Source organism: Chelonia mydas, chromosome 1, assembly GCF_015237465.2.
Source record: "Chelonia mydas isolate rCheMyd1 chromosome 1, rCheMyd1.pri.v2, whole genome shotgun sequence".
NCBI lineage: Eukaryota > Metazoa > Chordata > Testudines > Cheloniidae > Chelonia > Chelonia mydas.
The window spans coordinates 111,713,115-111,738,367 of record NC_057849.1 but is presented as its reverse complement, the minus strand read 5'-3'; the positions used below and the strand labels follow the sequence as shown (position 1 = coordinate 111,738,367).

The 25,253-nt window shown below is 39.8% G+C and overlaps 1 protein-coding gene across 1 annotated transcript; it reads left to right on the top strand.

Moving 5' to 3' along the window:
- SLC5A7 (solute carrier family 5 member 7) lies at positions 1-24,529 on the top strand. Its single transcript, XM_007054610.3, has 9 exons — positions 1-745; positions 2,133-2,355; positions 8,948-9,061; positions 10,812-10,967; positions 13,505-13,653; positions 15,874-16,008; positions 18,576-18,729; positions 20,162-20,379; positions 21,112-24,529. Exons 2-9 carry the CDS (start codon positions 2,178-2,180, stop codon positions 21,751-21,753), a joined length of 1,746 nt encoding a protein of 581 aa, XP_007054672.2. The 5' UTR covers positions 1-745; positions 2,133-2,177; the 3' UTR covers positions 21,754-24,529.
- The last annotated feature ends 724 nt before the right edge of the window (positions 24,530-25,253 follow it).

The window sequence follows — 25,253 nt, the reverse complement described above, 5'->3', positions numbered from 1 at the left end:
TTTTGGATTTTGAACTTTTTTCCATTTTTATTGTACCACTTGTGCACTCGCTAATACTATCTAAATCAAACCTTCTCTCTCTCTCTCCCTTTGTCTCTCATTCATCCTTACCGAGCCTTCCCACCTAATACCTACTCCCCCCTCGTTCCCTTTGCCCAGTGCATGGATAGTTTAATCAGCCCCTTCTTTCTCTTGTTCCCTTCCTCCTATCATTTCCACTCACCTTTTCTCATCCCCAATCTTTTTAGTTCCTTCTCTTCCTCCTTCCCTGCTCCTCTCTGACCCTTTCTTTTATTTTTTTCTTCCTCCCTCTTCTCCCCCCTCATCATTCCCTCCCTCCGTTCCCAATGCATGGCTCCTACAGACATTCTCCTTTGAGTCATCTCTCTCCTCAGTCCCCCCTTGCATTCTGATATCTCCCCCCCCCCAACTCTGACAGACGCACTCCCCACACAGAAGAGGGGAACACAGTGAGCCTCTTAGCTGGCATGGCGTGTGACTGCCCTTGCGTCAGTAGTGTGCCGTGTTGTACAGGACACTATGTGCATTTGCTCTAGTAGATGTGATGCTCCTGCAGGGCTGGAGCTCTTTGCAATGTAACTGTCCCTTTAAAAAAGGAGAAAGCTTCTCACAATCTACCTCTGGACAAAAGGCGCTGGGATCTGACTGCTTGACTCCAGTTCAAGAGACAGGGAGACAGAGAGCACAGAAAGAAGGGGAAAGAGGAGACCCTACCACAAAAGAGGTGAATGGGGGCAGGGATTGGAATTATTGACACTGGGGAGGGAAAAGCTTTGGAGGGGGAAAGCTTTGGCTGAGTGATGCTGAAGATGCAGGGAACTGTGTGTGTCTGGATCCTATTTTTGCTGAATGGGAGTAATAACTCTAACTTGCTACTGTAGCTAGTAGGCAAGCTCAGGGTTTTCCTGTGCGAACTCAGAAACCACAAGCTACCTGCTATGCTTGAATGTAAAGGCTGATTATGTATGTCAAAGGTATTGGATGGTGATATGTGGAAGATTGGAAGAATTTGCTACACGCTATCTAGATGACAGTAGTATTGGCAGTTCCTGGGGGGGGAGAAGGGGAGTTAAACTTCACTTATAGACTTGTATGCAAACTTAAATACTTTTTTATATAGAGATCCACAGTATACGTTAAAGATTGTATATTTTGTGTCAATAACTAGTACATAAAAATACAGGGTTCATTTCTTTGTGTAACTGAGAGTGAGTTCAAAGAAACTGTAAGAAAGGATGGCAAAGGTGTACTGAATATGTATATTTCTTAATAGTATCAATCCTCCAGAGTTTGTTTATCTCAGATTATTTCAGTTACACTTGTCTTCTATTTGGCATGTTGCACTGTTCTGACTTTTTTAAATGTACGGAGTTTTTTATTTATAAAATGAATGACAAAAGTGAAGAGATTTTTGTGGTGTGCAGGGAATTTTTCTTATCAAAAAGCAAATACAGATGTGCAAGAGCAGGAAAATACAGATGTATAAGTACAGGAGATGAATGGGGAGTTAATGTGGGGAGGAAACGGGGATAGATTCCAAGACTTAAATTTTCTAGTGTGGTTATTATTTGTCCACAGCTTTTGATATTCCTTAATATAATTTTGTAGCATGGATTTAAACTCATTAAAGACCCTTTGTAAAAATGAACAGCTCATATTATTAATATCTTCTATTCTGGAGGCTGTAAGCGAAAGTATTTCTTGAGTAGAGAGTTCTACTATATGAAGGAGTATATTAAACAATTAGAATTAGAAGTGATTTCTTGCAGGGCCCTAGTTTTTAGCAAGATTGTTTTGTTTAACTCAGGTAATGCTAGTTTTCTGTTCCTGAAACAAATTTAAAAAAATTAAGTAACCATTTGCTTTTAGTTTCAAGGGTTTGTCAGAAGTTTGTGAAATATTGGTGTAACCTGGATTGTTTTAAACACAACTCATATTACTGCTGGTTACATCTGAAATAACCATTTAATAAAATAATCCATATACTCTCTTTGATGAACCGCTGAGTTTTCTTTATATTCTGGTTCTAATTGGTCTCATGCCATGTCTGATTTATTTGGTTTGCTTTTATCAAATGTATAGTGTATAATGTATTATTGCATTCTCTCCAGAGGTCTTAATGAAATAGCAATCCAGGGAACAGTCGTGATTTCGACATGCCTTTCCATGTGGAGGGGCTGGTAGCTATAATTGTATTCTATCTGGCAATCCTGTTTGTTGGAATATGGGCTGCCTGGAAAACCAAAAATAGTGGCAGCGATGGAGATCGCAGAGAAGCTATCATAGTCGGTGGAAGAGATATAGGCTTACTAGTTGGTGGATTTACGATGACCGGTATGATAAACCCTCTTTTTTATACCTGAAACATAGCATCTCATTCTTTCTTTCATGTGAATAAAAGATATAGGCAATATTGTGTTTTGAATAATGCAAAGTGGAGAAAAGAAATCTTAATTTCAGTGCACAGTCATGTTTTAAGATGGATGATTTTTTTTGAATGTTTGATACTGTATTTGTTTAATGAATAAGTAAATATGCCAGTCATTTAAATAGTCATTATTATATTCTAAAGGAAGAATTAACTCTTTTTATTTTACACTGGTGCCGTATTAATCAGTAAAATAGAGACATTTGGGGCAGTAATGATTTTCGTTAGAAGACTGAGTCATCAGAATTTTTCAGTGGAGTGAATATACAGTTTACTTTTATTATAGCATCCCAAACCTGTGGGTTAGTGATGTGTTTTAGGAGAGAAAAAAACTTTAAATTCAGAAAGAAATGGAAAAATATGCTGCAGCAAAGACCATTTTTCTGCACCGGGCCAAATTTAACTCCACTGATTTCAATAGAATTACACAAGGGATTATTTGGCCTATTTTGCCATAGTTTGGCAAAACGATTTAATATTGTACTGTGCGTATTCATATTAGCGGACAAAGATTAGGAGAAGATTTGAGTTCTACTTTCAATCATACCAGCGCAACCTCTGCGACTCAAAGGGGTGCACTGGAGTGTCTGAGAGAGCCACTGGACTAAAGGAAGACAATGGGGCTACTTGTGTGAGTAACTCTTCAGTAGTATGAGTAAAAGCATCACAATCTGGCCCTAAATTGCAAGTGTTTTCAGATAGTCTATCTAATTTGTACAAAATTACATTGTGTACAAACTGAACTGAGGTCATCTTTTTATTTAAACATATGTCATTTTGTTTTAGAATCGTTCACATTTGTGATATTCTTAATGCAATTCCAACATGAAGCCCTTACACCTCCAATTTAGATTGATCAGATTCTATTGAAATTTCTTTCTTGTGCTGTCTTTCCAGCTTCAGAGTTAAGGAAGAGACTCATAAAAACTAAGAGCAAAATTCTGTGGTCCTTAATCAAGCAGAATTCCCACTGACTGCAATAGAAATTTTGCTCACTTAAGGACTGCAGATTTGGTTGTAGGGCAGGAAAATTGTTCAGGACGTTGTTTAAATAGATTCTGAATCAAGGCTAAAACTCTACTTCCCTCCCTCCACTGTTGTGTAGTGTAGTGTGTTCCTGTTGCCTGCTGAACTGCCACTTCTCCATTCAAAGGGAGCTCGATGATCACTGGTGACGAACTCTGGTTAGAACTTATTCGCCAAAATGAGGAACATCACCAGTAGAAGTGACTGGAAGATGATGATTCCATTTTGTGGCAATTTCTGAAGTTTCAAAATTTGTCTTACTTCCACCTTGGAATGAAAACAAAACCTCTCAAACATTTTCATGAAAGGAGGGTGTGGGGAGGCTCGTGGTTAGGGTTAGGCGTCGGCTGTGGGAGACCCAGGTACAAATCCCTGCTCTGCCTGATTTGGGATGAAAAACTCTGCTCTGAATCAGGCAGAGCAGGGACTTGACCCTAGGTCTATCACATCCGAGTCCTAACCACCAGGACACACACATCCTCCTGACACAATGCCATTATCTTGAAAACATTCCTAAGGTTTTTCTCCCAAAACAAAGGAAGAACAAAAGCAAATTTTTTTGAAACCTCAAAAGTTGCCGCAAAACAGAATTGTCATCCTCTGATCATCTGTGCGGGTGATGTTTCCTGTATTCACACAGGGTCCAGTCCTGATGTCTTTGCTCAGGTAAAAATCCCATGTACTTTAAGGTGTAAGGCTTGATCATCCAAAAACTGATGCACATGCTTAATTTTACATGCTGTGAGTAGCCCCACTGAAGTTAATGTGGGACTACCAACCGTGCATAAAGTTAGTCCCATGCTAAGTTCAATGGCACTTCACACAGTGCTCAAACGTACATGTATTCATACATTTATGCAGAATCAGGGCCTAAGTCTTGTTTGAGTAGGGATGATTGGGCCACACAGTTTGTAAAGCAGGAATGAAAGGCAATTTTTAAATGTAAGATGATGATAATCAACCATAATATCCACGAAACTGCCATGTTACGCCTTGGTATTTTGATGTCTCTGAACAATAGGGGATTTTGAGTTTTGGATAGTATCTTGTGATATCCAGGCAGAATGAGTTAAAGGGAAGTATTTTAGGTTGAGTTTTGAAAATCCTGAGTTACAGGAATAGTATTCTAACATAAATATATACCATTAATTCCCTTAATTGTTTAAATGCTAATTCAAAAATGAGAAATGTCACGTAAATGAGAATGTAAATGAAAAACTGCTTATTGAGCATCACAGTGCACCCATAGTACAAGCATGTGGGAACAAAAAAAAACTTTAAAATTTTAAAACTTCCTTTTCAAAATTGTATTTATTAGAATAGGGCCCAATTCTGCTACCTTGACTCCTGCTGAGCAGTGCTTTACTCCACAAGTAGTACCACTGAAATCAGAGGGTAAGGTCTTACTCAACACGAGGGTGGCAGAACTGAGTATGCAGCTTTCAATATCAAATTTATGGCCCAGTCCTGGAGTCCATTGGAATTTTTGGATTGAGTTCAATGGGAGTAGGATCAGGCCCTTAGATTCATTAAAGTTTATTTTGTAAATAAGCATTTAGACAGTTTATAAAATGTATACACCCAATGAATAATGTCAATGGGGAAAAACTAAATGGATGTTTATGTTTCTTAAGGAACAGCTGTATTAAAAAGTAAATAATACGTTTTAACACAAAACGGTTCAAAGCTGAACATATCTGCTGTTCTCAAAATACAAAGCGTTAGAAGACTGAATTATGGACAAATCACAAAATTTCATTTTAAACCTGAAATTGTTTAAGATGTATTGAAGAACAAATTATGTCTTTAATTCATATATCATTTTACATGTATAAATATGAATATGAACAAATTATTAGCCTTTTACTTAGTAAAAAAAAATTACCTCAGAGATGAGAACCATGGCAAATTTCAGCCCACCATAAACATTTATGTTTGTGATTAAACCCTGGGGAAAACACTGGAAGTTGTTTAATCAAAATGCTGCCACAGCCTAACAATAATGCTCCAAATGGAGCCACGATAATAACGATCCTTGGACACTGTTCTTCATTTTAGTCAGAGAGAGCACTACATTTTCTTACACAATGAAAAATTATGAATATGATGCTTGTGTGATTATTAACTTTGTTTTACAAAATCTCATTAGCTTGATAACAATTTGAGTGATCAGTTAGCAGATTGTTTTATAAAGATATGCTAGCTGGTTTTCTATCTGCGTAACTACTAGAAAAATCCAATATTGTGATACATGTTGAAGTGGAAGGATCATTTAATATGAATTTCTGTGTTTCTCAGCTGAACTAAAAGCAGAATTTGACTCCACATCATAATCTATAACATTATAATCTATAACATTTCTCATAGTGTACGTTTAAAATGGAAAGTTAGTGTTGTCTGTATTTCATCTGAAGTGTAGGCAGATAAAAGATTAAAGTAGTCTCCCATATGTGACTGACTCTGCAGATTACTAGTTTTTTTATTCCCTGTGGCTGGCTTGTTTAAAAAAGGGAGCTCACACAATAACTATATTAAAATAACTTTAAAAGTGAGGCTTAGCAAAGATAAGTATCAGAAAATATACATCTAAGAATGAAACTTTATCCTTATGTCATCCCAGCCATTACGGCTCTTATTTACTTATTTATTATGATGTATGCATTCCCAAAAGAGCACCTTCCCAATGTTGTAGGTTCTTTCAACGGATGTTTAAAAGACAGTCTTGCAAATTAAAATGTAATTAGAATCTACTCCTCACCCCCAAATCCAGAAACTGACCAACCAAAAAATTAATACTGAACAATATTCCATCCTATCCTCAAATACCAGCCCTTTCTCCTGAAAGCCTGGGAAAATAGATGAGCTCTGCAACGTCCAATGAAGATTAACCAATTTGGGCTATTTGTGATAAGAGTGGAAAGTCATGGTGCTTCCATGGAGAATGTCCTATCAGCAGCCTCTCTCTCTTACAGACCGATCTTGCTCCTGCCCCAGCAGCTCCCTTGATCATAGCTATGGCAATGAGAGAGGCAATATCCTAAGTGGGTATGAAATAGATTTCCTGCGGTCTGCACTGATCTCAGAGATCTGATTCTGAGGGCAGAACTCCCTGTTCATGCGGGGAGGTGGTGAGAGCTAACACCACCCCCACAGAATGGTTCAGGAAAAGGTCTATTAAGAGATCCTTGGGTATAACCAGGCCAGGAGATGCTCTGGGCCATTGTCAGAACATTCTAACTATCAGAAAGAACAATACAATGATCGGTTATCTTATATATGCAACCATGTATGTACCTGAGTATTACTGCATGAGCAGTTTTGTGAGGGAAGGAAACCGAAATGACCATGAAGTGAAGCCCAGCAATTCTTTCCTAAAATGAGAGATTATCCCATTAGAAATGTGCTAATACATTAGCAACAGCACCTCAGAATTTTTGTCTTATTCATATAGTATATGATAAAATAAAAAAAATAAGAGTTTGGTCCGGTACTAAGGAAGCTGGTCAGTATTTCTGGGTGAAAAGGGCTGTGCTGGACAAAATTATCCCTTCTGTGCATTCAGAACCCTGATATCCATACTCCGATATGATTTATAGCAGGTATAAAATGCCTAAGCAGCATAGGAAGAAAAGTGGGTGGACTGGAATGAGAAAGTCCGGGGTCCTGACCTGTTACTCCCCATCTCAAATGCAACCAATGCTTTGTGCAATTGATCTGACTCAGGCAATAAGTTATTCCAGCCTTGGCCTTTGAGTACTGGGCACCACTCGACAGATTCTATGTCCACCTTCCCAAGTGAAGAAGGTAAAACATCCATCCATCCACCTAAGCATTTTCAATGTAGACATTACAATCGTAGTATCTAGGCACTTCAATCCCACTACGCTATACTCTTTAACGTACAGCTAGCAATACATATCACAGGCATGTCGGGACACTGGAGAACCAAACTAGACTGGACCATGTTTTCTCCAGCTTTTCCACCCATCCCTGTCAGTGGATACAAAAGCCTCTAGTATAAGCAGTATGTCAGTGATTCTGTAATATTGGGTCCTGGTGCCAGGGATCAGTAATGGGGTGAGTGTGCTCCTTCTATCTCTTGATATCTGGCCATGCAGTATTATCATTGCCAGTGTCTGTGTATTGTCCAATAAATCTTGGCAAGCTACCAAGATGTCCACTGACAACAGCAGGATCACAGACAGAAGGATTTGGCCACTCTTACCAGGAGCAGATCTTCCACTGCTGTCCCAGATACATCTCCTACAAACATTTGCAGCTGCACACTGGACCAGGGCTATGATTCAGAATGCAGAGTAGAAGATATTCCTTATTTCGATTTGTAGTCAGAACCCCACTGTTAGCTTTGTTCCTTAGCCTCTGGAAAAGTACAAGATTTAGCTTCAAAACTAAAAAACACACAAACCCGCATTTTGTACCTGCTCAGAGGTTGAGTGATATTATTACAGAAAGTGTGGGGAGAATACTGTAAACAATCTCCCATAAAAGTTTATTGAAATTTTTAAATATTTAAATAAATTTGTTTCATCTGTGGTCACCCCCCACTTGTTTATTGGCACGAATGTTTGTAGAAACAGTGACTGCTGACAGCATATTGCAGAATACTCATAGAAAGTGAATTTCGAATCACAAGTTCTTACTCTGGAAGTATGATTCTAAGAGTTACGTTCCTTCTCATCTAATCAGGGAATAAGAACAAAATCTTGTGACCTCTGTGTCCAATCAAAACCACTCGGGTTTTGCATTTCAAAAATCTAATATTTGTAATGAACAGCCCATGAACAAACTACAGACACAAATATTAATTCATAAATATTATTCAGCGAGTATCTGTATAAATACATTAGAGAAAATCAAGATCTATTTGCAGACAATCTGCAAACAGGAAAAGAAATCATATTCACTGCAATTATTTGCCATGAATTATTTACCCAGATCTAATTACAATACACTTCAGTGTGTGAGATCTGCATTTGCGACTTAGTCTTGATCCTCAGCCTCCAAGGTCTGGCAATCTGCCACCAGAGACAGAATGAGTGCATTAGCTTCCAGCAGTTGGGGATATCACAAATGTTGCAGTTCTTCATGTGAATGAAAGCAGGACCTCTACATATAGCACAGCTCCATTCAGGAATATATCTTTAGCAAGCTTAAATACAGATTAGGCAAAGTCTAAAAATTTTGGTAGGACACGCCCACCGTAGCTCTAATTTTTTTAAATGGCATTTGTAGAACTAAAAATTGGCTAAATCTATAGATTTTTTAACTTAGCTGGAGAGTGAAACTTGAGACACATTTTAAGGACCCTCATTGGTTAAACTCTTGTTAAATTTAAACGTTAAGAATGTTCTGTGTTGAGTTCAGCTTATAGTTCTATATTAGAAGTTATGATAATTGTTGACTATCAAAATAGAGTTTATGTTTTCAGTTCTTCCTCCTCTTCTTTTTCAGCCACCTGGGTTGGAGGAGGCTATATCAATGGGACAGCAGAAGCTGTGTATGTCCCAGGCTACGGGCTGGCTTGGGCTCAGGCACCCATTGGCTATTCCCTTAGTCTGGTTTTAGGTAAGCAAAAATAAATTAGTCTCTCCATTTCTTAAGATATACAGATGTTAAAATTGTTATTGGAACCCCACAATTAGGACCTGATGCTAAAGGCATTAACGTTAATGGTGGTCTTTCCAGTGACTTTAATGGGCTTTCAGTCAGTCCCTTAGAAAGGAAACTAATGCATTACTAATTATTGGAAATAATTTGAAATCTTAAATCACCAAGACTTCCTTTGACACCCAGAAGTTAACCCTTCTGAATGCATTAGAGGACTGCTACAATAATATAAAGCTTTTATTTTGAGTAGATTTTGTTTCTTTCAAATCTGCCTATGAAAGGTACTATATATGGCCCTCATCACCCTAATATCTGAGAACCTCACAATCTTGAATGTGTTTATCCTCACAATACCCCTTTGAAGCAGCAAAGTGCTATTATCAACATTTTACAGGCAGAGGGCTGAGGCAGAGAGACTAAGTGATGTGCCCAAGGTCATGCAGGAAACCTGTGGCACAGCAAGGGATTGACTGAGGGTTCCTAACCCCTATGCTAGTGCCCTAAACAGGGGACCTTCCTTCCCCTCAAATGCAGAATGAAAGCCAAAGTGATATACCAAAATTAGGAGGCTAACACTGAATGGCTGCTGGTATGTAAGGTATTGACAGTGTAGTTGTTTGTTTGTTTTTTAAATACAGTACTTCTGACTTCATAAATATAGTCTTACGGTTGTTTTAAATGGACATAGTATATTTTATTTGCACAAAAGGGAGTTGGTCCGACATCACAATTCCTTTTTATTTCATTTAAAAAAAATACAGAAAGTAAAATTCATTGTAGAACAGGGGCTCTCAGCCTTCTTCATAGGGCTGAGCACCACTTAATAAAGCTATTGTCTTGTGAAGCACTTTCCTTCCCACGCACAATAGCATAGACTAACTCCTGACTGATTTGTCATCATCTTATTATTTAACATGAGGTCCCTGTATCAACTACAGCAATTGTTTGAATGGAAAAGTACTATCAGGAATGTATGTATTTATTTTTATCTGTTGGTAATGTGCTAAGTGTCCTTTCCCACTGTCTAGTTTGGCTCTTAATTTCATTTCATTTCCCCTCCCATCTATTCTGTTCCTATGTCTCCTGCTGATGCTTTTCTGCCTCTTTTCCTCATCTCTACCTATACATCCTTCCCCTACCAGGTGGCTCCTTGCTTCCCCAGGTATGCTTTCCAGTCATCTAACCCTGTTCTTCTCTTAGACATAATGCTTGGTAAATTCCTTCCTTTCTCATGCTGGACATTCGTGTCTGGCTTGTGGGTACATCACCAAATAAAATTAGAGCAAAAAAAAAATTTGCAGTCCTGTTCCAATATGTTGATCCCAAGCTAAGCGTCTTTACAGTAAATGAAAATGAACTGAGCACCCCTCACAGCAGGCTGAATGCACTAAAGCACCGAGCCTTACAAATCCATATTTTGTTTTTCATAACCAAACCATGTTTGTTAGTGTTGTATATGTGCATAGGGTAGGGGGTGTTAAATGATTTTCATTCATTTTTATCCTGCTCTTTGAACCACTGCTTTCTTTACATGGAAAAATAAACCTTCCTTTCATGTTGAGAGGATATTTTAATTACAATTACATTTTAAATTTATTTTAAAAACAGTCCAACAGACACGATTACACCTGTGAAAACCAGCAGTGTTTTACTGACTGTAAATGCATTTCTCCACTAAAGTTAGCGTTTTCTATTGTTTAATTTTTAGGTGGTCTATTTTTTGCAAAACCCATGCGTTCCAAAGGCTATGTGACAATGTTAGACCCATTTCAACAGCTTTATGGAAAAAGAATGGGAGGGCTCCTGTTTATACCCGCTCTAATGGGAGAGATGTTTTGGGCCGCAGCCATCTTCTCTGCGTTAGGTAAGGGATCAGCAGTAAAAACATTAATTCACTGTCCAGAGGGAGTTTTTAAAAATCAGAAATGCATAACAGAAGCACCAGTTCAAAAGCAACCCTTGAACCGAGAAACTGCTTTAAAATGCTAACTACCCTGGCCAAACAGTTTTTAAAGGGACAGTTGTCTTGGCCTAGAAATACCCAATTATCAGAACCTTGATTATCTCAGTATACTTTAAAACATTTTGTTATTTTCAGTCACACAATTTTTGTTGACAGCCTCAAGATCACAGCAACCAGGAGTAATAGCTATCAAAGAAAGAGGATAGTCACGCAACATTTTTGATAGTGCATATAAATGGTATGATCCCTAGCATTCAACCATTGTAGGAGACCTAAGATGTAAAACAATTTCAATGGATCCTAGAACAGAAGCAATGCTGTGACTGATCAAGGAACCTAAATCTTGTTAAACTCAGAATGCATCTGTATTTGGAAACATAAAGAACATTCTTAGGTTTCAAAAATGATTCAGCGAACGAATGGAAACATGGCTCAGAAAGGAAGACTAATATTTGTATATAGAAAATCACACCTCCATTCTCCCATCCCTATTAGAGATCTGAATTTTGTTATCCCTTCAAAAATGGAGAAAACTCTTGAGTTAAATCGCCATTCGTGGTAGTGACTCAAACCAAGTAACACACAGAGTGCACATGTATAGTACTGCTTTACAGGGCAATCTTTTTTTAAACAAAAAATAAAATTTAAAGCTTCTTTCCAACTGTGCTCTGATTAACTGCAAAGCACTGGGGAACTTGTTCTCCATAATTTCATCACAAGACCCTTAAGAACCTGAGAGCAAACTGCCTGCTGAGGTGATGGGAAGTGAATGACTCAAAGAACTTTCTGAGAATTTAAAATGTTCTTTCTTTTCGAATGAAGATCAATTGATTTTTGAGAAGGCTTTATGTTGTATTTCAAATCAAGAAAGTAAGTATTGTGACTGTCTTTCTAGCATGTTATATTAACAAGTGGTAATTAAAGACTATAAAATTGGGAGGTTTCTCCATTTTAGCTACTATTTGAACAAAGTCAACCATTTTGTGCTCCCAAATTTACTGGACCATTCTCCCCTATGAAGGTTATATCCACTATGGGGAATAAGTTTTGACTCTGAATTTCCTCATAGTTCTTCACTTGGGAGAAAGGGACAGGTTTGCAGGAGTCTAAGAAAGGTATGTGGCTCCATCCCTGAACTCATGAATCTTGGAGGCTCTCTGAAGGCATCTGTGAAGCAACAGCATGCCTCCCAGTAGCTCCCTGACGCCCTAAGACAACGCAGCTTCTGCAGGAGCTATACTGCTAGGTCTTTCCCAACTATGGGTTCACACGGACCTTAGTGATTACATACAGGAGAGATGCCACACCTACAAGTCATTGTGATGGTTTAAATTAAACATTCTGAAATTAGTGGGGGAAGGATTTTTAAAATGAATGATAAAAGATGCACTCATGTGACACTGGGTTTTTTTTTCATCTAAGGAAAATATACTAATTGCTTTATTGAGATTCAGCGTTTGAATGTATGTTAAAGTTTTGTGCTGTAGAAATAAGGTGTATTTAATCAATACTACAAAAGCCATTAATTTCTAGCATAATGTCCATACACACAACATCTGGAAACACCGGGGGCTGGCCACTTTGCCCCCAGGCCAGCAGCTCAAAGTGGAGTTAAAGCAATTGAAGAAGGTGGATGGAGAATTCCACCTGGGCAGGGAAATAAGCCTCTGGTGTAAATCCAGTGGAAGTGTCTCCTCTGCCCCCCCCCTTATCCCAGCCATTCCTCTACCCTCCACCCTAAGGGGAGGGGTGTAGGCAGGAGAGGGAGGGGAGGGAGGCTCATGGAGAAGCACAGGTCCACTGTACCCATCATCTAGTGATGTGAGTAAGGTCCATCCCTGTACAGCCCCAACTGGTGCCAAGGTTGGGCAGCTGTGAATTGGGGAAGCCAACACAGCTTGGACAGAGTGAGAAATCAAAGCCATTGTCTCCTGGCCCTTGTGAGGGTACACAATGTGAGGAGAGGGTGTACGGCGGAGCCTGCCTTCCTTCCCTCTGCCACGCCTGAGTCAGAAAGAGGCAGAATTGCAGTCTCTACAATTAACAGAGCACAGGGTCCGGGACTCTGTTATAGGCCTACTCTCTCCCTACTCCTTCAAGGGCATATGGTGTTGCAAATGAGATGTGGAGGAGACAGGGCCATATACCTGCCCTGTAACCCGGCACTGGCCCATAGAGCTGTCGCCTGGAAAGGGGTGTAGCTGCAAGCACATATTCCCAGCATGCTCAGGAGCTCCAGGAGGCTTTTTGTCTCCCTGGGATGAGGCAGAATGCAGCTCCACACCTTCTCCTTACTATCGACTGGATCTTAAAAGTGAAAAACAGGCCAAAGAAAGCAAAGCACAGTTTTATTTTGCAGTGTGACAGATCTTGAAACTGGCTTCTGAAAGGAGACTGAAGAGAGCAGAAGAGCTAAAGTCTGTTGTTTTCCCCTGCAGGTGCCACCATAAGTGTGATCATTGATATTGATGTCAATATTTCAGTGATTGTTTCTGCCCTGATTGCAATTATGTACACTCTGGTGGGTGGACTATACTCAGTGGCCTATACTGATGTGGTTCAGCTTTTCTGCATCTTCCTGGGGCTGGTGAGTTTTCTCATTTATATCTCGTTGTTTTTTCTAAGCATAGTGGTCTTGCTCTGGAAAATAGGCCTAATCCAGAGGCCCAGAGCCCAGCCTAAATTGCAGCTTGGGAACTGAGTATGGTCACTGGGAGTGGGGAGAAGAAATCCTTCCCCTCACCATGCTGCCGAGCAGTGTGGTTCTACAGAGACATTACTTCAGCCTAGTGGCAGTATGAAGTAGCCTTCCACAGACCCAAAGAGCTTCTGCTCAAAGGAGCACTGGAAGATTCTCACAGCAGTGGATCTATACACCTGTCCCATAACCAACCAGTCCTGCCCCCTCTTCCTCATGCAAAGCCTCCAAATCCAGCCTGCACAGCAGAACTGCTCCAGTTTGATTCCAGAGGGACCTCTGTGAGCACAGAGCTGCATTTGTGCCAGTGAGCCCATACACTGATGACGTGTAAGAGTTTGAAGGAGGGACACAGGATTCTATTCTCTGGCTGATTCCATCCCTTTGAACCACTCAGGCAATGCCAAACCTCTTGTAACTCCTCAGCTGGGGACATACCTGGTATGGGGGAGTTCTAGCTGACACATACCTTTTGGAACCAGCCCCTTCACCTCCTTCCCAGCGGCCTGTGGCACAGAGGGTGAAGAAGTGCAAGAGGGTGAGCAGCCAGAGGGGGAACTGCTCCAGAAATCCCCAGCTGGCATCTGGTCCCTAAGGAAACACAGCCTTCAGGCACAGTTCAGAGCAGTCCCTAGACTGTCCTAAACTATGCCAGTGTTTGGGATTAGGGCATAGAATAATGGATCCATTACTGAATTTACCGAGAAACCCCTCCCCTTCTGTTCAGTTCAACATAAACTGTATGCAGCAAAGAATCTGCCCTTTAATCACTGTATGTGTGTATGGTACATACAACAGCTACGCTAAACAAACATTATTAAAATGGCAACGTCAAACTTTCAATTCTTAGGAAATGCCAGCATTAAAGATGCCTGTGCAACTTTAATTTGGCCCCCTTACGTGTATGTATTGCAGCACAGTCTTTAATGACCTGATCACATACTATTTTACCCCCACACTAATCCTGCTTCTTTCGGCTCTCCCTGTTTCTGTTCCTGTCTCTCAGTCCCAGTTTCCTTGCTCAGCCAATCACAGTCTCCCCACAACCCCACCTCCCCGTCCCCGTTTCCCTCTCCCGTCCTGATGGCCTTCACCCCAATGTCCACCCCCTAGTAGGTCTAGCTCTTGTTCCCTCTGCTGTCAAATCAGGCAGCTTCCTCTTTTAAGATTCCTGGTCCCAGTGGAGGCCAATGAGAGCACAAGAGAGACAGGCTCCCTGTTCTCAGTTCAGGTGCCCAGACCTGGACTCAGCACAACTCGCAGCACACAGAGCATCAATGAAAGGGGAAGTCCTGTTCAGCTCTGGGCTGGAGCATGCCCAGTGTGGATAAAATCTTCACAGATTTTAGCTCCTACAATCTAAAGGTTACTGAGCATATGCAAATTGTGATTTTTCTAAAGCTTAGAACTTGACCAAATTTGAGCAGAATTTCGTGGGGATGAACAAGGCACATCCCTGGGGCAAACACCAGCCCCTATGGCCAGATTTCAAGTGTCCAATAACAGGGACATGTAGATGGTTTCATTTTCCTGAAGGGGACTCCACTTTCAAAAGTTTGGGAAACATTGATTTATAGCATAATTCCCTCTTATCTATATACTTTTGCTTTTTATGTGTACCTACATTTTGTGCCAAACTTTCCACTGGCATAACTCTGTGGACTTCAGTGCAGTGGCGGATTAGCCACTGGGCCAACGGGACCCATGCCAAGGGGCCCCGCCAATTGGGGAGCCCCTGGAAAAATGGGCACCCCCGCACAGGAGTGCTGAGTGGGCAAAACAGGGTGAGCCCCTGCACCCTAACCCCATTTCCTTGGCAGGACCACCAGGCGGGCAGAGCAGGGGGGAAGGGAGTTGGGGGAGGCTGCAGACAGAAGGGATGGGGAGGGGTCCCCACTTGCTCTGTCCCAGGACCCCACAAACCCCTAATCCACCTCTGCATCAGTGAATTTACACCAACAGAGAATTTGGTTCTCTTGTGATTAAACTTGACATTTGAGCTAAAGCACACAGTAAGAAGAAAAATACTGAGTAAAATGTTTCATACAATAATTTCATAATTTTTGCACAGATTGTTACGCTCAATAAAATGTCACTCTTTGGTTATAGTGGATCAGTGTTCCTTTTGCAATGTCACATCCTGCAGTTAAAAACATTGGATTCACAGCTGGGCAGAAAGAGTCTTGGCTTGGATCCATTGAATCACTTGATGTCTACTCATGGCTTGACAATTTCTTTTTACTGGTAAGTCATGGCTTGTATGAGAGAAAAAAAGCATTTAATCATTCATAGTGTATTGCCATGTGACATGTGTAAATGTAAAGTGGCTAATTAAAAGTTGCCAGTAAACTGTGCATGGAGATTTTTAACTTCTTCACTGCTGATGAATATACCAGATATATCCTGATAGTCAATTGATTTCAGTGAAATTTCAGTAGAATATGGCAGCACAGCAGCTGAACTGGAGGGCCATTAGCAAAGCAGTTAAATATTATTTAGCTAAAAGAGTTGACCTAGTTAAAGTTAAGGAATAGAATAGGGATACGATTTAACAGATGGTATTCTTGCCAGAGGACTATATTGTAGGAGGCAATAAATACTATATACAGCTGATTAAAGATGCCACAGTTGTAGGTGAGTTAGAAAACCTTGGATGGATGGATGGACAGACAGATGCATGCCAGAGTGAAACTGAGTTTAATGTTTGCAAAATCCATTTAGTGTAGGAACGGCTGGTAACTCCATGTATTCTTAAGGTTGCCCAGCACTTTGCATTATAACATCCTTCTTTTCAGTTGCTTATAACTTTGGACATATAACTTTCTATTCCAGGTGAATGCCTCAGGCTGAATGAATTTATTTATTTATAAAATTTCAGCCAAAATGGTTCAGGTGTTTCTAAGAATGGAGCTAGAAAATATATTTTTTGCCTATGTTAAAAGATTCTGTCACCCTTTCCTTTGAGAATTCAAGTGCCCCCATGCTTTAGAGCAGGAACTTGGAATTTGATGCCCTGTGTGCCAGGATTGTAACTTTTGCTATCCCTCTGAAAATCAGGCAAATTTGGCCAACTTGGGGAAGGTGTAGAGCAGTGGTTCCCAACCTTGTTATGCTGCTTGTGCAGGGAAAGCCCCTGCCAGGCCGGGCTGGTTTGTTTACCTGCCGCGTCCGCAGGTTCGGCCGATTGCGGCTCCCAGTGGCTGCGGTTCACTGCTCCAGGCCAATGGGAGCTGCTGGAAGTGGTGCGGGCTGAGGGACGTACTGGCCACCGCTTCCAGCAGCTCCTATTGGCCTGGAGCAGTGAACCGCGGCCAGTGGGAGCCACAATCGGCCGAACCTGCGGACGCGGCAGGTAAACAAACCAGCCCGGCCCGGCAGGGGCTTTCCCTGCACAAGCGGCAGAACAAGTTTGGGAACCACTGGTGTAGAGGAATAGAACATATTACTGGTCTCTATTACCTTGTTAGCTCAAGGGGAAGAGGTCTGTTTGGTGGTTCTGAAGGTTCCAACCCTGTTGATGGCCCATGAGGGTGTCAATATGATTCCATATGATGGAATGCATTTTATAAAAACTTAGGAAGTTACGTGCATAAACGCAAAAAAAACTGTATTAAAAAATCACTATTAAGACTGTAAAGCCAAACTTTCAAAAATAAAGAAATGTCAGAATTTAGGTTGCCTGTGAAACCTTAATTGGTCCCCTTTGTGTGTATGCATTATAATAACAGTCATTAACTATATGACAGATTTCAGAGTAGCAGCCGTGTTAGTCTGTATTCGCAAAAAGAAAAGGAGTACTTGTGGCACCTTAGAGACTAACCAATTTATTTGAGAATATTCATAGCTCACGAAAGCTTATGCTCAAATAAATTGGTTAGTCTCTAAGGTGCCACAACTACTCCTTTTCTTATTAACTATGTGATCACATATTACTTTTTCCACAGGACCCCTGCCACACACCGTGCACAGGATGAATGGTGCTCAGTTAATGAGCAGCCGTTTAATATTTTGTTTTCTCTTTGTTCAACGTGTGGCCCCATTCCTTATATTTTGGACACTATTCAAACCCTGCTCTCTAGACAGACTTGACATTGCAACCTTAGTCATGTACTTGTAATGTAGATTTTTGTGTGTCTTTTTAAATTTACTCAAACATGATTCCTGTTATTCAACAAGATAGAAGAAGAGATGCACCATTTTTAAAAGAAAAAATATTGTTTCTCTACAATTATGATGGTTTGAAAGTTCCGTGCCACTGCTTTCTTAGACTTTCCATTGATATTACTTTGGCTGCATGGCTTAGAAGAATTATTTGAGGATTGGGTTGAAAGTACATAGTTGCATGGTTTGGAGGTCTAAAACATGTCTCAAGTACAAAGAAATCTTCATTTCAAATCCCACTGGTGCCTAAGGTAGATCTAGTTAGTTCCAGAGGGTGCTCTGAATGTCAATTCTCCATCTATGAAATTAGTTGATAATATTTCCTAATCTTTGTTGTAAGGCTTAATTAGAATTTGTGATGCTCATTGAGATCTTTGGATGACTGGTGAAGTGCAAAGTAATTGTTCAAGGGAATGGCCTGCACAGAAAAGGAGAGATGTGATTACACATCAAAAGATTTCAGTGTTACTTGAGAGAGTGAAGATATTCAATTGTTATGGGCTGTGCCTGGTTGAAATTTTTGATAGTATATATAATTGAGGTAGTAACAACAGTGGATTATTGCTGTTGCTTGTTCCAGCGTATATAAATATATTAAAGAAACCCTCAGTAAACCAGAAATGATAGAATGTTGTTTATTGTACTTCCAGATGTTGGGAGGAATCCCATGGCAAGCATATTTTCAGCGAGTTCTTTCTTCTTCATCTGCCACATATGCTCAAGTATTATCCTTTCTGGCTGCTTTTGGCTGTCTTGTGATGGCCCTTCCTGCAATACTCATTGGTGCAATAGGAGCATCAACAGGTAAATGACTGAACAGAGTGAATACAACCACGACTATCAGTGTGTGAAAACCCTTAGAGAGTGTGTGTTCAATATAATCCAGCTAGAGAATACCATTAAACTTCTCCTGATTTCCTTTACACAGGAAGAGACCTGAATTTAATTGTACAGAACATTCTTTTGACTCAAAGTATCCCACAGCTCAGTCTAATGATGTAAATATTTAATATATTTTGAATACACTCATGAACTACCTATTGTAAATGTCTAAACCTACCTTCTATTGAATGGAATCAGAGCAAATTAACTGTGTGTGTCTTAGACCTTATGCAAATACCATCTTACAAAGATTTTACTATTGTTCAAGTGGCAGAACCTGGTGCTATTGCAGCTGGGATTTTTTTCCCTGTTGCTGCTGTTATTTTGCCTCTCCTAGATGTTCACAAACTTGATACAATATTTTAGTTTGAGTTACATCCTGATATTAGCTGTTTATTATTAATAATATAATTTGCATTTATATTGCCAAGGAGCCCCAGCCACGGGCCATGGACCACGGGCCATTTTGTTAGGCATTGTGCAAGCATAACGAAAAGATATTTCATACTCCAAACACCTGGGCAGTGGCTACATAGGTAAAGCCACCCTGTGTTCAGCAATCGCTGACATATATCCTGGGGCATTCCTTCCTTCTACTCCAATTCAGCAACAGAACCACAGGAAAGGCTGTTGCTCCCATTGTTGCCCTGCTCTCTAGGGAAGTCTGCTGTCTTAATACACCATGCTGTCCTGCACAGGAGCTAGAGAAACACAGAGTTTCTTTAGTTCTAGTTTCGGTCACGAGACACTTAGTGCTGCCCCCGGGAGTGGTCAATGCAGAACAGTGATCTGCAGCACCAAGAGTCTGTTTTCAGTGATGCTGCTAATGATTAGGAGGAGTTGGGGGCAGAAGACCTTTCCTAGACTGGGCCTCATGGGCGAAGGGGATAGTCCCGTGCACTGATTTCAAAGAGTCAGATGAGGGCAGCAGGCTACATGGCCACCCAAAAGATTCCAAGAAGGCGGGAAGGTTTGAGGGCCACTGGATCAGAACATAGCAACAAAAAGGAAGGGGCCTTTCGGGTGCAGAGGTTAGTGGGGAAGGCGCTAGCACAACCCATTAGTTTCATTGTGAAATCAGCAAATTTAGCCAGGTATATTTGGAGTGTTCAGGCTGAAATGAGCCCACCCCTCCAACAGAACCTCAGGTGGTACAAACCCCCTGCAAAGCAGAACAGCTGGTTTAGATTTGCTGCAACCATCGGAACTCAAATTGGCAAGGTTTGCATAGGCTCAATGAGCATGAATGAACATGACAATATGCACTGGATCACTCATTATTCACAAAGGCAAAGAAGTCAATATGTATCCTATACAATCATTACATATATATGTATATATATTTGTATTACAGATTGGAATAAGACTATGTATGGTTTACCAGACCCCACAGAGAGGCAAGAAGCAGATATGATTTTACCAATTGTGCTTCAATATCTTTGTCCTGTCTATATTTCTTTCTTTGGCCTTGGTGCAGTATCTGCTGCTGTAATGTCATCAGCTGACTCTTCAATCTTATCAGCGAGTTCTATGTTTGCTCGAAACATTTATCAACTTTCATTTCGACAAAATGTGAGATTAAATTTCAATTTATATTTTTAATGAAAAGGTCTTGGGGAGACTTTCAAAGTGACACTGACAATTTTCTCCATTTGTTTCTATCTCTAGTAAGATAAAATGTAACATTTCTCTTATTACAGTATATTAAATGAAGAAAATGAAAAATCATAGAAATCCTGGTGATTATGATTAATTACACAGGTGAAAAAGTAACATCTGCTCAAACTGTAGCTAGCTCTATTCATGATGTTACAATATACTTGAACAATTCCTAATTATTATTGTCAGCACAAGTTTTATTAAATCATTAACTATGAGACATTTTCAGATCACCGATTAACATCAAAAATGTTTAGAAATCATTTGACAAATTGAAATTGAGTAGAATGAACTGTAGCTCAAAAGCCTGTCGGTGTAAATGAAGTGATATGTTCTCACATCAACAAATTGTTTCATGATGTGCTTATTTTTAAAATTCAGTTCTGTCAGTCTACTTGTTCTTTTGATTGTGCACTATATTAAACTATTTTTCCCTAAAGCTGCAAAAATTGGGGGGGGGGGACAGCCATGCTCCTTGAATTTTTTTGTTCTTACATGCTACATATCTTGCTAAATCTTTCACAATATCTGATTATGAATCATGCAAAATCCTCTGATTTTTCAGAGTTTTATGTATGATCTATTCATAATAAAAGTCATACATGCATTACTATGGAAAACTAACACTTTTTTCTTTTTTCTTAGGCTTCAGACAGGGAAATAATTTGGGTCATGCGAATCACTATTTTTGTCTTTGGAGCATCAGCAACAGCAATGGCACTGCTAGCTAAGTCAGTTTATGGACTCTGGTATCTCAGTTCTGATCTCGTTTACATCATCATCTTCCCACAACTCTTATGTGTGTTATTTATCAAAGGAACCAACACTTATGGTGCCATTGCAGGATATTTGTTTGGCCTCCTTCTCAGAATTACTGGAGGAGAACCATACCTTTACCTTCAGCCCTTGATCTTCTATCCTGGTTACTACGCAGATAAAAATCATATATACATCCAACGCTTCCCATTTAAAACACTTGCTATGCTCACCTCCTTCTTCACTAATATTGCAGTCTCCTACCTAGCAAAATATTTATTTGAAAGTGGTTCTTTGCCACCAAAATTAGACTTCCTTGATGCTGTTGTTGCGAGGTACAGTCAAGAAAACATGGACAAAGCAACTCTTGTAAAAAGTGACAATATTATATTAAATGAGCTTGCACCTGTGAAGCCTCGGCACAGTCTGACTCTGAACTCAACTTTCACAAATAAGGAGGCCTTCAGTGACATTGATTCAAGTCCAGAGCTATCCAGTGCTGAAGATAACTTAGTGACCAACACAAAATGAAATTCTGCTTTCACATAAAATGCAGTGCAACAGGGTATCCCATGAAGAATGGTAAGAGGCATTTTAGCAGAAGAAAAACAGGGACCCGGAATAAAATGCCACTGCACAATTCTTTAAATCACTTCTATGAGAGTGGGAGCCTGGGGAATAAACTGTTGTATTTTATTATCAAACTTGTTACGTTGGGTTATAGAATCTCAAACAAAGGATAAATTCCGCATCTCCCCCCATGCAAACAGGTCTTGATACTACAGAATTTAATAAATATATACAACACAAAATATAAGTAACAAAAAACAGTGAAAATTATTTAGGTCAGCCAGTATATAAAGATACTTGACATTTGTATTCAGTCATCTGTGAGATTATGATATGGTCACTCTAAAATAATGAGCAGTCAGCATTATATTGGCACTAATTGAAAAATGTGTGGTCACTACTGTAAGTGATTCATTGCTAATTATCAGGTAGCTTGAACAAGAAGTAATAATTAACAACCTTTCTTGCTTTTTCTTATAACAAATTTTGTAAAAATACATCCAGTATTTTATTATTTCTACTAAAGTAATTAAGTGTGTGAACAACAATAAGTTCCTTATAGGAGGGTTAAATGTATTATACTTACAAAAGGTTCAAAAAGATATCAGGTTTCAGAGTAGCAGCTCTGTTAGTCTGTATTCGCAAAAAGAAAAGGAGTACTTGTGGCACCTTAGAGACTAACCAATTTAGTTGAGCATAAGCTTTCATGAGCTACAGCTTATGCTTAAATAAATTTGTTAGTCTCTAAGGTGCCACAAGTCCTCCTTTTCTTTTTAAAAAGATATCACTATTTTAAAGTGGTGTTATCTTATGCAATATGCAAGATAAACTTAAACAAAGTATATTACAACAGACGCCTTTCCTTTCTATCTCTGAGTGGCTGTCACCAATAGAGGATGAAAAACTTGTTTTTAAAAAACAAAGCAATAAATTGAGTTGAAAATTAAGCTCTGGGTGAAGTAATGGGAATTTATGCTTTGTAGAGGTAAATGCAGTTTTGCAGTTGTGAGAAAAGAAACAATTTCTTTGCTCAGTGTACAAATGAATATTGGACATAAACAGTCTGCTGGTGTGGAAATGTAACAGTGCACAGTCCATTAATAGTAGGGGGAATCAAGAGGGCTGGATGGAAGATGGGGGTGCGGATTCTGTAGAAAATTTTGGCTTTTCATCAAAAACAAAATGTTTTCAAACAAAAAAATTTAATCTATTTTATTTTGGGTTTTGCTGTGAAAAGTCTAAATATTCTATGGAAAGTGGACATGTGGAAAAATTCACTTTGTTGAAAACCCAATTTTGTATTGAAAAACAGTTTTGACAGAAAACTTTTGGGCAGCCGTAAGTGTCAGCCTTCAAGCTAATCCACACACCCAACAGCTGGCACAGAGATGCTTGTCAGCCAAAGGGAGTCCTTCTTTGTTAGGAGGGCTGCTATTGGTCAATCCCAATGCCTCTGTGGAACACTAGGATTGGTCAGCAGGTGGATCACCACCCATAAAAGGCAGCACCAGACTGACGTTGGCCTCTTACTGCTCAGCCCCCTGGCACTGAAAACTAAGAACAAATAAAATTGCAGCCACTTGACCACATCTTAGATGTCTGTGTCTGTTCTCAGTGGTACTGGTCCTTCCCAATGGGAGGCCTAATAACTAAATTGCTCTACAATGAAGAGTTATACTCCAGTAATTCTCCAGTGATCCTTGTAAAATTAACAGATGACAGAAAAGTGTAAAACTGAAATTCATATTTCCTTATGTTTTGATTACTGGTGACAGTTTCTTATTAACATTCATGAAACTATGAATTATAGCAGAGAACAGAAAATGTAAGAATATGTTTTGCTGCTATAGGAAGAAGCCATCAACTTTTGCATTCAGTGTTAATGTAACTTTCACAAGGTTGATCCTTAAATTTTTTTGCTCCTTTTGTGGAGTTTTAATTCTATATGTATATTATGTATGTACATAAAATTCATTTTAGAAATGTTAATGTTTTTCCAAAAGTCATATTTCAAAAATAACACTGCATCTCAGCTCTGAATGTGCACCTTATGAACTGCAGTACTAGATTTAAAAAAAAAAAAAAGTCAAGCTCTAAAGACTGTAGATCAAAACTAGATCTCCTTCAAATGCACACATGGCCCAATACACAGTAGAAATGCCATGTTTCTACTGTCTGAGTGAGGGAAGAGCAGATTCAGACCACTTAGGGGGCTCCAAAACCTGCTGCATACACAGTGGCATTCTCCATTGGACCATATAGAAAGGGAAGGAGAAGTTGCTGGGGTCTGGCCAGTGGGTCTATGCACAGCTTAGAACTGCTAGTCCAAAGCCCCCCATTTGATGGCACAGTGAACCATGCCTGTACTTGCAGCCATAATGCAGTGCCCTAGTTCCAGGATGAGTATGAAGACTCCATCTGGCAATGATTTGTAAATGAACCATGCAAAGCCTTGATACTTTGGCTCTGTATAGGGGAAGCCAGGATCTCATCCTTCAGGCTAAATACTAACACCTTCCATGGACTTAGAAGGCCTGAACATAGCAGAACTACTGAAGATCTGCTAGTTCATGGGGACAACCTGCAGTGAAGCTGTACTGAGGGCAGGGCTGAGCAGAGGATGGAGATTCCATTTCACAAACTGGTTTTATTCCAAATTGTAATGAAACCCAGCAACTTCTAAATTCTCAGCTAAAGGAGATTACAAAAAAAAAGTTTGTGTTGATTGAAACATTTTGCTTAGTCACAATCATTATTTCAATTTTGACTTTTTAAATTATATATTATAATACAGAATTTAAAAATTTCAAAATGAAGTGTGTTTCATAATAAAAATCAAAGTGTTTCATTCCAAAAATATTGAAACAGGATGTTTCAACATTATCAAAACTTTTTATTTCTGGTTTATCTCCTAGGTGAAATTTCACTGAAACCAACACAAATGTGTTTCAGTTTCAACAGCACTGCATTCTCTGATGGAAAATGGTTCTATCAAAGTTTTCCCAACCAGTTCTAAATGGGGGATTCCACATCTGTTGCTCTCTGAGCAGCATTATTCCATGGCATCACTATTGCAGTAGAGGGCAGAGGTTCTGGAACAGTTTGTGTAGTGGAGGTGCTAAGAGCCATTGAACCAAACTGTAAACCCTGTATATAATAGAATCCACTTCAAGCCCGGGGGTGCGGCAGCATCCCTAGTTCCAGCACCTATGGCAGAGGGGGAAGGAGAGGCTGGGGTGTGGGTATTGGTTCCACAACTCTGCCAATCCACAAAACAAACCTATATGCTTGCATAGAGGGGAGTTACAGAAACTGCAGAGGGATTGTACTGATGCTCTTTCAAGTGGGGGAAGATTCCAAGGTCCCCACAGAGAACTCTAGCATAATGCCTGGCTACAAGGCTTGGTCTACACTACAAACTTAGGCAGGTATAACTACATCATCTAACTACATCCACACCC

What these genes read in the sequence shown, in the direction of transcription:
- SLC5A7 (XM_007054610.3), top strand. Translation starts at nt 2,178, where the DNA reads ATGCCTTTCCATGTGGAGGGGCTGGTAGCTATAATTGTATTCTATCTG. An exon ending in TTCCCTTAGTCTGGTTTTAG is followed by an intron (nt 9,062 to 10,811) that starts GTAAGCAAAAAT and finishes TTTAATTTTTAG; the next exon opens with GTGGTCTATTTTTTGCAAAA. An exon ending in TTGACAATTTCTTTTTACTG is followed by an intron (nt 16,009 to 18,575) that starts GTAAGTCATGGC and finishes TTGTACTTCCAG; the next exon opens with ATGTTGGGAGGAATCCCATG.